This window comes from Mustela erminea, chromosome 3 (assembly GCF_009829155.1).
Source record: "Mustela erminea isolate mMusErm1 chromosome 3, mMusErm1.Pri, whole genome shotgun sequence".
Classification (NCBI taxonomy): domain Eukaryota; kingdom Metazoa; phylum Chordata; class Mammalia; order Carnivora; family Mustelidae; genus Mustela; species Mustela erminea.
The window spans coordinates 137,646,742-137,660,115 of NC_045616.1; the positions used below are offsets into that span (position 1 = coordinate 137,646,742).

The following is a 13,374-nucleotide window of genomic DNA, read 5'->3' on the forward strand; positions in this document are numbered from 1 at the left end:
ATGTCTAGGGCTAGACCCATGAATCTGCAATTTTGCCAAGCTTCAAGCTGATTATCATACTGCTGGTTCAAAGCCCACACTTTGAGTGGCACTGTCCTAATGGATATGAACCAAGTCTTTTTCCCTTTGTTACTATCATAATAGGTGCTCAAAAAATATCTGCTGAAGGGCTGATGAGGGGAAGAATAAAAGCTAGTTGGCAAAAATCTGTAAATAAACAGAGGTGTTAGATCAAAATATTGATTTCTGTAGTTAATTGACTTCATATCAAATGTTTGAAAAATTGTTTTCTGTAGAGTATAAACTTTTAAAAAATACACGTATATAAATAAAGTTGATAATCGTTTTTTTAAAAGATTTTATTTATTTGAGAGAGAGAGAGAATGAGAGATAGTATGAGAAGGGGGAGGATCAGAGAGAGAGAAGCAGACTCCCCGCTGATCAGGGAGCCTGAAGCAGGACTCCAGAATCATGACCTGAGCTGAAGGTAGCTGCTTAGCCAACTGAGCCACCCAGGCACCCAATAACAGCTTTTGTTAGTGACCCATACTTTGCTTCTGAAGAGTCTAAGACCTTGTGCAGAAAATGCTACACTTTCTCTTTTGTTGATCTTTTGACAAAGTATAGACTTAGGAATAGGCAAGGGGGCAGGCGAGAAGAAGGTAGGAGGCTATAAGAAGAATGGAGGGGAAGCAGGAAATTGAAGATGGCAAATTCTAATGAAGGACAGATTATATTCTTGAATACATAGAAATTTTATTCTTGAATGTATAGTTTGATATACACTGATTTGCACTTTTCTCTTGATCCTACAACGTAGGAAGTGATACAAACTGTCTGGTGATAAATAAATACCATGGAACAAGATGACTGGCTGCATCCAGGCTTCTTTGTATTCACATCACTCCTCCAAGCACATTCTTGACTTCATTTACAATTACATTTCACTTTATAACCTGCAAAATACTCTTCCCTATGTCACATCAGGATGCCTTCAGCTGGCAGTAACAATATCCAAAATATGAAATGTTTTGGCTCACATACCTCGAATCCAGAAGGATTTTAGAGTTGCCCGAATCCGGTCACCCAGACCCTACTTCCCTACATTCTTTTGGCTCTGCCAACTTGCCAACCTCCTTATGTTCACTTTATCCTCAGCCTGGTAACAAGTTCTAGATCTCATACCATACACAAGGACATCCAGAAGAAGAGATGGTCTCAGAAACCATCAGCAAATCTTGTCTTGTGTCTCTTTTGATGGTCAGTCCTACTCCAGTCTTTATCAGAGAAGGTAGGGTTGTCCTTAGATAAAACCAGCCTGCTCTTGGACCTCCCCTGGACTCAGCTAGCTGGAAGCACGTGGGTGTATGAGGAAGGGGTAGATTCTGAAATCTAATCCAGGTCCCATCAGGATGGAAAGAGTGGAGAAAGGATGTTGGGTAGACAGGCCAAAACATTCATTATATATAGTATCCCAGTCTCTGTTCAACAATCACAGGGGTAGCTGGAGGCAGATTTCTTCATTGTACAGATGAGAACGCAAGGCTCAGATGGTCTTAAACCTTCTTTGTCCCCGTCTTCCTTTGGGCCTGAATAATTATTTCATGGTTCCCCTAGGTCAAAAGAAATATCTAACCATTCAATTTACAAACAATTAGGTCCCAACAACTTCAGTATTTATGCCCTAACAGCTAATTCGCTATTTGTAAAAATAAATAATAAAATTATATTATTGAGATAAATTGAGAGAAAAATAAATTGAGAGAAAGCATTTTTAATTTTATTTCATTTTTAACACACTTATGGCTCATATATGTGTTGGACTTTGTACAGCTTCTCATGCCTCAAAATCAGACTGGACACTACTACCCCCATTTTCTGTTCCACATTTGTCTTCATATACTGTTGGCTTCTTTGAAAGGATTAGAGTGCAATCTTATGTTGAAAGTGTGAACTATTTCACTAATAGTTCAAGGGGTGTCTGACAGATGTTGAGTTTCACTCTGTTTACTATCTTCAAGATTTTAAATATTCTGAGGCACGCCTTTGAGTTCAGTTGGTGTCCTGAGGCATCTTGGCACACAGATTGGGAACTGCCAGTTTAAGTGATTTGCCCAAGAAGATACTGCTAAGAAGAGGCAGAACCAGAATTTAAATTTTAATATTCTGACTCTGAGTCTTGCTCTTGAACCATTTTAAGGTCCTCCCCTTAAGATTGTGTTCCTCTTGCCCCAGAGACTTTTCACTTGAACTCATGGTCCAGCAGAGAAAATATGACCCACTCAGAGTCTTTAAAACAGAAGAAATTTATTCTTACACCATAAACAAAAATAAACTCAAAATGGATTAAAGACCTATGTGTGAAAGATAAAACCATAAAATTCCTAGGAGAAAACATAGGTAGTAATTTCTTTGGCATCGGCTGTAGAAACGTTTTCTAGATATGTATCCTCTGGCAAGGAGAACAAAAGCAAAATTAAACTATTGGAACTACAACAAAATAAAAAGCTTTTCAACGACAAAGGAAACCACCAACAGAACAAAAGGACAACCAATTGAATGGAAGAAGATATTTGCAAATGACATATCTGATAAGGGATTAATTCCCAAAATAAGTAAAGAATTTATACAATTAAATACCAAATAATAATAATAATAATAATAATAATTCAATTAAAAATGGGCAGAGGATCTGAATAAACGTTTTTCCAAAGAAGACATACAGATGGCCAACAGACACATGAAAAATCCTTAACATCACTAATCTTCAGGGAAATACAAATCAAAACCACAATGAGATAATCACCTTATGGCTGTCAGAATGACCAAAATCAAAAACAGAAGAAAAAACAAGTATTGGCAAGTATGTGAAGAAAAAGGAATCTTCTTGCACTTTTGCTGGGAATGCAAGCTGATGTAGGCACTGGGGAAAACAGTATGGAGGTTCCTCAAAAAATGAAAAATAAAATTACCTTATGATCCAGTTAATTCCACTACTGGGTATTTGCCTAAAGAAAACAAAATCACTAATTTGAAATGATACAGGCATCCCTATGATTCTTGTAGCAACATTTATAATAGCCAAGATAAGGAAGCAATCCAACTGTCCACTGATAAGGAATGGATAAGAAGATGTGGTATATATATATATACAATGGACTATTACTCATAAAAAAAAAGATGAACTCTTACCATATGTAACCACGTGGATGGACCTAAAGGGTATAAGATTAAGTGAAAAAATCAGAGATTGTCTCTCTGTCATGATTTCACTCATATATGGAATTTAAGAAACAAAGCAAAGAAAAAAGAAGACCAAAAAACAGACCCTTAAATACAGAGAACAAATTGGTGGTTGCCAGAAGGGGGCAGGTGAAATATCAGTCAGTCAGTCAGTCAGTCAGAAGATGTAGTATAGAGAATTACACTGATGATGAAAGAGCTGAGAAGCCAGGGACAGACAGGCAATCCGGATGTGAGCCACAACAGGGAAGCTAGGGCCACTCCTATGTCTGCAGGGTTTGATGGGAAAGGTAGTGTGACCAGGACTAAGGAGGTAAGGTTGCCTTTGGGAAGCTGGACCCACTGTGGAGATGCACCCACTGCCATGGAGAATTCAGGAAGAAGAAAGAGAAGGAGGAAAATAACATGATTTCCTTCTGCTCCCAGTCTTCCCACCAATGCTTTCCATTGGCCCAATCTACCTAGAAGCCAGAGAGCAGGGGAGCCTGGGAAATGTGGTCTCTAATGATATAGAGAATGTGAGGAGGAGCTCAGAATGGACCTGAGCAAACAGGCAGTTGACTGATACTACAAAATGTAGTGTATACACTTTGTTCACTCAATATTTGCTTAGCAAATACTTACTGAGGACCTAGTAGGTATCAGAGATCATGCGAGATGCTGGGGATACCATAATGACCAAAATAAACCTGATCACTGCTCTTAAAGGGATCATAGACGAACACAAGAGAAATAGAATAAACAGAGAACTAATTATAAAGTGTGTTAAGTGCAATGAAGGGAAAGGTCACAGTGCTGTAAGACAGCTAGAGACTGGAGAAAGGACACGAGCTCCCACGGTTTTAAGTCTAATTAACCTTGAGGTGCATGTGTAGAAACTTGTGTTCAGGGAAACAGAATATTTGTATCTAGAAAAAGTCTGGAAGGAGATAGTGATGTATTCCTATTTTGACTTGACGCCTGCATCATAGAGCTCCATCATCTCAAAGCTGTGTATGTGATTGTGTGTAATAGAAGGTATGTATATGTGTGTGTGTGTGTGTGTGACAGAGACAGAGAGGCAGAAAGAGAACAGCACAAAGAAAGATTCCTTTAGACAAGCATTCTAAGGAGCCAGCGGGCTCACAGCAGCTAATCTCCTTCATGCTTGCCTGACCCCACCCCCTTCCCTCTCATCATAACTTGTGATCTTAGAGGCATGAAAGAATTTGAGCCCTTCCCCCAGCTCGACCATCTCTGTCGGCCACTCGGCCGGGCTCCATGTCAAACCCAGTCTGGGCCAGAAACCAGAGGGCCACACAGAAGGTGCTGGGCTTGTAGGCAGGTTCCTCACCCTGTGGCCATGGGTGGCAACATGGGGCAGCTTGGCATTCAGACCTGTGAGTCCCTGGCCAAGGATAAACCCTTTGACCCCGTGGAGCCACCCAAGAGACCCACAAGCAACCTCATCATGCACAGCATGGCCATGCTGGGCCGGGAGTTCTGCTACGCGGTGGAGGCGGCCTACGTGACCCCAGTCCTGCTCAGCGTGGGGCTGCCCAAGAGTTTGTACAGTATGGTGTGGCTGCTCAGCCCCGTCCTGGGCTTCCTGCTGCAGCCCGTGGTGGGATTAGCCAGCGACCACTGCCAGGCCAGCTGGGGCCGTCGGAGACCTTACATCCTCACCCTGGGCCTCATGATGCTCTTGGGCATGGCTCTGTACCTCAACGGGGATGCCGTGGTGACAGGTTAGTGCACCCCACCGGTGGGCAGGCAGGGGCAAGGGGCCCATTATGCAACTCAAGGGGAGGAGAAGTCCGATTTCTTTATGGGACGCTTCCTTAGAAATTGATTAGAACTGATTCTCTCCTAGGTTACAAGGAAATTCCACCTTGGAACCGCCCAAATTCCATGGCTTGGGGAGATCTTACTTTTAGAGACATCAGGATGCATTGCTGTTGTTTAATTGTTGCGAGGATTTAAAAATAGGAATCATTTTTTATCTCTTTTCTCAAATGAAATATTTTTACATGTTTATTAATTGCAGTGTGCTTTGAGGTTGTGCTTTAGTTAGTATTTTGTGAAATTAATCATCTGCTAAATGACTCTATGAATACTTATAATAAATTACCTATATGTCTAAGTAAGAGCTAATTCTGTTCTTAGCTTTATGGAGAGTCTTTCAATGGGGCAGAGCATCAGCTCATCAGCTCCAGAAGACATTTTTGCACTGCAAATTCTGGGCAAAAACAAACCTGATGGTGAACACTTTTTCTTGACATTAATCAGCCACCAATTAATCAGTAACTGGGGATAGTACATAAAAAAGTTGCATTGAAAAAAGAATTGTTGAACTTAAAAATAGCACACATTTCAGGACCATTAACTCTCAGGCTAGCAGAATGGATCTGATAATGAGGTGGATAATCAGCTATCGTTTGTACATATTTAAAAGAGGGCATCAGCACATGAATGTAGGTTGTTTCTGCAAAATATTCACAAAAACCCCTGATAAGAATAGTTGCTTCTAGAGGGGACTACTGGAGGATTTCGGAAGTAAAAAGTGGAGTATAGGCTTATTTTTTTACTTATTGTTATACTGTAATCTTAAAAAATGTGCATATATTACACATTATTCCTAAGTGACACTGAAGGCAGTAGGAGATCGGGGGAGAGAGTTCTGGCATGTCCACAGAGAGAGTATCATTCAGCTGTTCAAAACTGTGCAGCTGTTCTCCATTAACTGAAATGCAAAGGTATGAGGAGAGTTGGTTATAGATGAGCGTGTCCAGCCTGATCCCATTAGTCAGTGCTCCTCCAAGATGGTCCTCAGACCTAGGGCATCAGCGTCCCCAGAGGGTGTAGAGATGCAGATGCCCAGCCCTAATTCAGTTCTACTAGAGACTCAGGGAGAATCATGGAGAATCACGGGAAACGGAGCCCAATAATCTGTCCAAGCTGTCCAAGTGATGATTAAGGATGCGGTTTGAGAGGCACTGCCTTAGGGCACAGTAATATACCTTTTTCTGTATGTGTGTAAGTACATAAAGGGAGATCTGAAGGATGACCATCGGTGGCAGCTGGGATGAACCATTTCCCCCAGCTTCTCTACATTATTGGAATGGTTTACAATAAGCATGTACAATATTTTAAACAACTTTTAAAAATGAGATATGTTATAAAATTCATACAACTTGGTGCCTTTTAGTATATCCCAAGGTGGTCTAACCATCACCACTATCTAATTCCACCGTATCTTATGACCCCAAAAAGAAAACTAGTAGCCATTAGCAGCCACCACCCCCCATTCCCTCCTCCCCACCAGGCCTAAATAACCCTTCAATCTACTTCCTGTCTCTATAGATCTACCTTTTTTTTAAAATTTATTTTTTATTTATTTTCAGCATAACAGTATTCATTATTTTTGCACCACACCCAGTGCTCCATGCAATCCGTGCCCTCTATAATACCCACCACCTGGTACTCCGACCTCCCACCCTCCCCCTTCAAAACCCTCAGATTACCTTTTCCGGCATTCACGTGTATAATTTTATAACCTGAAAAAAATAACAAAGCCATTTTTATTTAGAAAAGCAAAGCAAAATGAAAGCAAAGGGAGAAAATTTAATGACAGGACATTTTGGTGGAAATAAAAATGCAAATCATTCCAAAGCAGAATTTAGGTGATGTATATTTATTTCCTTTTTAGCTTTGATTGCTGATCCAAGAAGGAAGCGGATTTGGGCCATAACCATCACCATGATAGGTGTAGTTGTCTTTGATTTTGCTGCTGACTTCATTGATGGGCCCATTAAAGCCTACTTATTTGATGTCTGCTCCCAGGAGGATAAGGAGAGGGGCCTCTACTACCATGCCCTCTTCACAGGTAGGGAATATTCCAGAAAGTCTCTCCTTAAGCTCCCCAGACAGGGAGGCACTTCCACAGAAGCCATTTCATGTCTCTACACATCAGTTTTTGAATGAATGGATCTGTTGATGGAATGTTCCTATCACGCGGGCTCTGTCTTTCAGTACGTTTCTCTGAACAAATCAGCTTGTGACTGGGCTCTGGAGGTTTTGCAAAGGAAGTTTACAGAAGAGTTTTCTGAAGAACCATTTGTGGAGACATTTTCAACTGCAATGAAAAGGAGCCCTTGTGCACTTTACTTTTTCTTTTTCTTTTTCTTTTTTTTTTTTTTTTTAATCAGTAATGTAGCAGCAGCATTACTTGGGGGCTTGTTAAAAATGCAGCTTCCTGGCCTCTCCTCCAGTTATTTTGATTCAGTGGGTTTGAGATGGGATTCAAAGGTCTGCATTTTAAATGACTATCCTGGATGATTCTGCGGCAAGTGTGCTAAGAACCACAATTTAAAAATAAAAATAGAAACAAACCAAACAAATTTAAAAAAAGAAGAAGAAGAAAAAGAAACCCACATGTTCTAGAGATTTCTTAGTTATATAAAGAGTTGGCATTTCCTCAACCTCCTGGTCTGAGAAAGGCCATGCCAGAAGGACAGTGAGGGGCTCTCTTTAGTTCTTGGGGCTGTTGTCAGCCTCCTTTGGTTACTGTTGGGTCATTCGTTTAGAACAAGGTTAGCAATGTTCAATATGCATTTATAGAGCACCAGTCGGGACTATGCTAGGACCCTGGGGAGGGGGAGATTACAGCATGATCCTGGCCTGGGAGGGTTTTCATATCCAGTTGAGGGGGTGCTCTATCAGTCCCTCTTATTTGATGTCTTTATGGCCCAGCCAATATATTTATTTTATGTTTTGATATGTTCTGTCTCCATTAATGGCCAGGTAGGTCCCATGAGAAGCAGGATCTTGAGTCTGGCTCAGTTTATGTTTCCACAGCCAAGAGCAGTGCCTGCCTGTACATGGCAGCCATTGGGTCAATACTAGTTGTTTGCTCCAACACTGGAATGGTGACCTTTGGAAGAAGGGGGCTGCCCAGCCAAGAGAGTGGTTCTTCCTTGCTTTAGGAAAGATGGAGGAGCAGGAGACCAGCCCATCTGTCGGTGGCCCCCGACCACCCTGTCTGCAGCTCGAGGGTCTCAGAATAGAGATCTGAGCTGCATTCCTCTGACTTAAATCCCATGCTCCTTCATCATCCCACTGACATCAGATTTATTGGCTTTTGAACCTGACACATTGAGAGATTTTTTGCTCTAAAGTACTTTGGGCAATGTGGCCACCCTTTCCCCAGCTCATGTCAGTGTTAGTCCTGGCCAGTCTCTCCTTTTTTGCCCCTAGTATTAAAAGATTGAATACGGTATTTGGGGAACTCTTCAAAGACTAACACATAGTAATACTTCAATGAGTCTGAGAAAATATCTTGAGGTTTTTCTGTTGATATTAGTGCATGGTGGTCTCAGCAAACATGGCATAATTTTCACATCACCTTGGTTCAGACCTTCACTACATCTTGTCTGAGCTTTAGTACTTTTCCCTTAACTGTCTCTCCAGTCTCTAATCTCTTCCTATTTCGTTGGAATCAACACACAGCTTTCAGATTCATATTCCTTAAAGACAACTATGACCAGGCCACTCTCCCATTCAGTCACCTGCAGTGGCTCCCCATTTGCCTACTGGATAAAGAACAAATTCCTCAACAGGATTCAAGACTCCCCCTAATTGTTCCCATCCCACTCTTTAAGCTTTACTTCCCATCACTCCCTCCACATTTTCTGTGCTCTGAACAATTTCCAGCATATTCCTTGGGGCAGAGGCAGAGGTCTGTTTTACTCACTGCCTCCCTTACCCCTTCAGCACAGCCCAGCCTGGCATATCATATGTGCTCAAAATAAATACTAATGGAAAAAAAACAAAAGAGCCTGCCCTTTTCTGTTCAAATTTCAAAATTCCGTTCCCCCTTTCTCCCTTTGGAAATCAAAGTTGCTTGGAAAATTTCCACCCACTTCCTGGGGAGAAGACCCCCTTTCTTCTAAATTGCAGGCAAAAAATTTGGTCAGGGACTCTACCCATACAGTGATCAAAGCAGAAGTTTATCAAGTAGATGAACACAGAGGTATGGACAAGGTGGATAAGTCCAGCAGGAAAAGATGGCAGAGGCTATAGTTCTTCTCACACATACCCTGAATTTCACTGCCCTTGGGGCCTGTGACATCTGCTCAGGCTGCCAAAACAGAATGCCACAGACTAGGTGCTTAAACAATAGAAATTACGTTCTATTTGAAGGCTGGAAGTGCAAGATCAAGGTGACTGCAGGCTTGGTTTCTGGTGAGACTGCCCTTCTTGGTCTTTACCGGGCCATCTCTGACCCCACACGGCCTTTCCTCGGTACACACATTCCTGGTGACTCTTTCTCCACGTAGAAAGACGCCAGTCCTGGGGCGCCTGGGAGGCTCCGTTGATGAAGCATCTGCCTTTGGCTCAGGTCACGATCCTGGGGTCCTGGGCTTGAGCCCTGTGTCAGGCTGCCTGCTCCGTGGGGAGTCCACTTCTCCCTCTCCCTCTGCCCCCATTTGTGTGCTCTTTCTCTCTCTCAAATAAATAAATAAAATCTTAAAACAAACAAACAAACAAATAATCCCATAGTCCTATGGGTTATGGCCCCAACCTTATGATCTCATTTAACCTTAATTACCTCCTTAAAGGCCTAATCTCCAATATGTAATCACATTGGGGCTTCAACATGTCTCTCTCTCTCTTTTAAGATTTTATTCATTTATTTGTCAGAGAGAGCACAATCAGGGGAGCAGCAGGTAGAGAGAGAATCAGGCTCCCTACTGAGCAAGGAGCCCAATGTGGGACTCCTGGGATCTGAGCCCAGGATGCTGGGACCATGACCTGAGCTGAAGGCAGTGCCTTAACCAATTGAGTCACCCAGGCATCCCTCAACATATGTCTCTTTTAAAGAAAGTGGGGCACCTGGGTGGCTCAGTGGGTTAAGCCTCTGCCTTTGGCTTTTGTCATGGTCTCAGGGTCTTGGGATCGAGCCCCACATTGGACTCTCTGCTCAGCGGGGAGCCTGCTTCCCCCCCTCTCTCTGCCTGCCTCTCTGCCTCCTTGTGATCTCTGTCTGTCAAGTAAATAAATTTTAAAAATCTAAAACAAACAAACAAACAAAAAGAAGAAAGAAAGAAAGCAACTCCCACAGACTTCTGCTTGTTTCTCATTGGGCAGAATTAGGCCATATGAACACCCAGCGACCTGGGAGGTTGGAAAAGTGAGGCTTTGGGGGACGGTGGGAGAGGCAGATCCCTAAACCAAATTTTAGTTCTGTTAGTCAGGAGGAAGGGGTAATTATTATGGAATGGGTCAAAGCCGGCAGCTATCCCACAGACTACAAACACAATGGAGTGTTACCCTAAAGAGAACAATTAAGGGCCAAGACTTGCAAGAAAGAACTTTCAAAGCCCAGTCGTAATTGTATTTTAAAATGATACTCCAGTTCACAATGTTACCTGATCAAATTTATTTTAGGACTGTTCACAACCTCCGGTATATTCTAATTCAGTGTGTATTTATCTTTCTCTTTTACAAGATTTTGTAAACTACATTATTTATAAAAACATGAGGGTTTACTTCTGCACAACATCTAACCCATTGCCTTGTTGACAGCAGGTACTTAGAAATGTTAGTTGCATAAAAGGAGACTCTTGGTTTCATACCCCAGCTTATATTTCCTGCAGTTTTCCATCAAGTTGATGGCAAATTGGATCAATCAGGTATGCTCATTTAGTACCTTATTTTGTCTCTGACTAACACTGAACTCTGAATCCCAGCCAACTGTCTCTGGTTATAGGGGGGATCCCTGAGGGTGTTTGGATAGTTCAAAGCAAGTTCTTCTTTTTCTTTTTTTTCCTCCTATTAGAAAAAAATAAAACATCTTCCCCTTCTAAAATAGTACAGTGGGGCGCCTGGGTGGCTCAGTGGGTTAAGCCGCTGCCTTCGGCTCAGGTCATGATCTCGGGGTCCTGGGATCAAGTCCCACATCGGGCTCTCTGCTCAGCAGGGAGCCTGCTTCCTCCTCTCTCTCTCTGCCTGCCTCTCTGCCTACTTGTGATCTCTCTGTGTCAAATAAATAAATAAAATCTTAAAAAAAATAGTACAGTGAATTCTCACCTTGTTTAAAGCTTAGATTCTAAAGCTTATCACTTAGGCAGGATTATTGATAAGCATAGAGTCTATATTATTCATAAATATCTCTCAGATCACACATAAAATACAGTGTGCCTTGTTTTGTGGGCACAGACCTGCATGGTGATGGGTAGATATAAAAATATCTGCAAAAACATCTCCTCTTTAATGTTTACTGCTGAACATGGGCTCAATGAATGGGACAGAAGATAGGGTCACCTGTATTATTTAAAATGTTACTCTCTCTCTCTCTCTGTCCCCCCTTCTGTTCAAAGTGTTAATAGTTGAACTCTATCCAGTTAAACATGTGTGACCCCGCCAAAGTGTCCTTGCTCTGAATGGAAGACCACACTGAAAAATGGAGTGAAAAATAACCAGCAATGCATTATCATACTGCTCTGTCTTTGCATATTATAGGCCAGAGCTCAGTTCATTTACATGAACTTGACAAAGAGATGTCTATAGCATTCTGTGTAACTCAAGCATTTATGATAAAGGCACATTCAGGGTCAGAGCCTGGTGTAGTTTCAGAATGTAGATGTGTTTTGGAGAGGTGAGGTCCAGAGTTGACAACCAGGAAAGAATTCTCGAGACGTCTTTGATACAAAATGGTGGTTTTAGTCAGGCAGGAGAGGAGGACAGAACCCGTGGACAGAAAGAGCTGCTGTACCTGGGATGTGAGGGGGGTTGGTTATATACTTGGGACCTGGGGCTAGGGAAAAAGAGAGGTTTCCAAAAGAACTTTCATATGCTAAAGAGGACCCACAGGATACCTGAGGCCTTTGCCATCCTCAAGTTCAGGTCCTTTTCCCCTCTAGTAAGGCATTAACATGAAGAGAGTTGGGAGGTTCCTGGAGGAATAGCACACAAATCCCACGGTGGGCTTGGGGTGGGAGAAGTGGGGGGGGGGGGGGGGCGGGGCTGTTCCAGGGTGTCAGCTTGTGCTTTGTCCTTTGCTAGCCTTCTGCTCCCTCATCAAGCCTGTTTTGATTTTCATCATCAACAAGACCTTGGTCACCCAAGGAATCCAGTCATCTGAGTAAATTGAAATTCTTCTTATTTATTTCAGAGCTATTTATTCTATTATAGTCCAGGCCTAACAATTCCAAATGCTTTGCACATAAGTGTCAAAGGCTTTGTTGCCAAAATATTTCCCAGCATATTTCTCACTTTTCTTTCTTTCTTCCTTTCTTCTTCTTCCTTTTTTTTTTTTTTTTTTTTTTTTTAAAGAGACTCCAGTGTTCCCTGGGGACATTTTTGTTCCCTGGCTTCTGTCTCTTACCTTTAAAGGTAACTAACTCGAGCCTCCCACCATCGCTGACATGTGTGGTGGGTTTGGTGAATCCACCCTTGTCCTGCCTCCACCTCTAGGGGCACATGGGTCTGTGGTACCCAGGTTCACTAGTAGAGAATTCCTTATTGTGTCAGAATGCTTCGAACTGAGCATGTATCTGCTAAGCTGAACCCGCCACCTTACTATCTTTAGCAGTTGGCTCTATCCTGCAGTGGGTGGCTGGCATGAAACATGATGGGAAAAGTTGTCCTGATTCAAATCCCGGCCCCTCTTCTTAACTGAAGTATTTCTGAACTCTTGTTTCCTCACAGGGATGTTTGCACAATGTTTTGTTTTGATTTGTTTTGTTTTAAGAATTTATTTGATAGAGCAAGAGAGGACAAGCAGGGGGAGGGGCAGAGGAAGAAGGAAGAAACAGACTCCCCGCTGAGCAGAGAGCCCAATCCCAGGATCCTGAGATCATGACCTCAGCCGAAGGCAGAAGCTTAACCAACTAAGCCACTCAGGCGTCCCCACATGTTAATTAATATGCTGCCAAATGCCCAGAGCGAGAGATTGTTTAAAAGGCTCAAACACCAAATGTCTATATTTAGTTCATTTCCTCTGTTCCCACTGGGCCTATAAAACCCATCAAAGTTTTATTTGTGGTAACTCAGAGAGGAACTTACCCCATGTCCAAGGAACTTGTGGAGTACAACCTCTTTCAACTTTTCTGTTTTTCTTAATATCCCAAAGTATGCATACAAATGCTC

At 42.3% G+C, this 13,374-nt stretch overlaps 1 protein-coding gene across 1 annotated transcript in view; it reads left to right on the forward strand.

Annotated features, from left to right (window-relative positions):
- Positions 1-4,420: 4,420 nt before the first annotated feature.
- The window catches only part of SLC45A2 (solute carrier family 45 member 2), a 30,837-nt gene continuing 21,883 nt past the window's right edge, over positions 4,421-13,374 (forward strand). The window contains exons 1-2 of the mRNA XM_032337650.1: positions 4,421-4,970; positions 6,932-7,108. Coding sequence (XP_032193541.1) covers positions 4,442-4,970; positions 6,932-7,108 — 706 coding nt within the window. The 5' untranslated portion in view covers positions 4,421-4,441. The remainder of the gene's footprint in view (positions 4,971-6,931; positions 7,109-13,374) is intronic.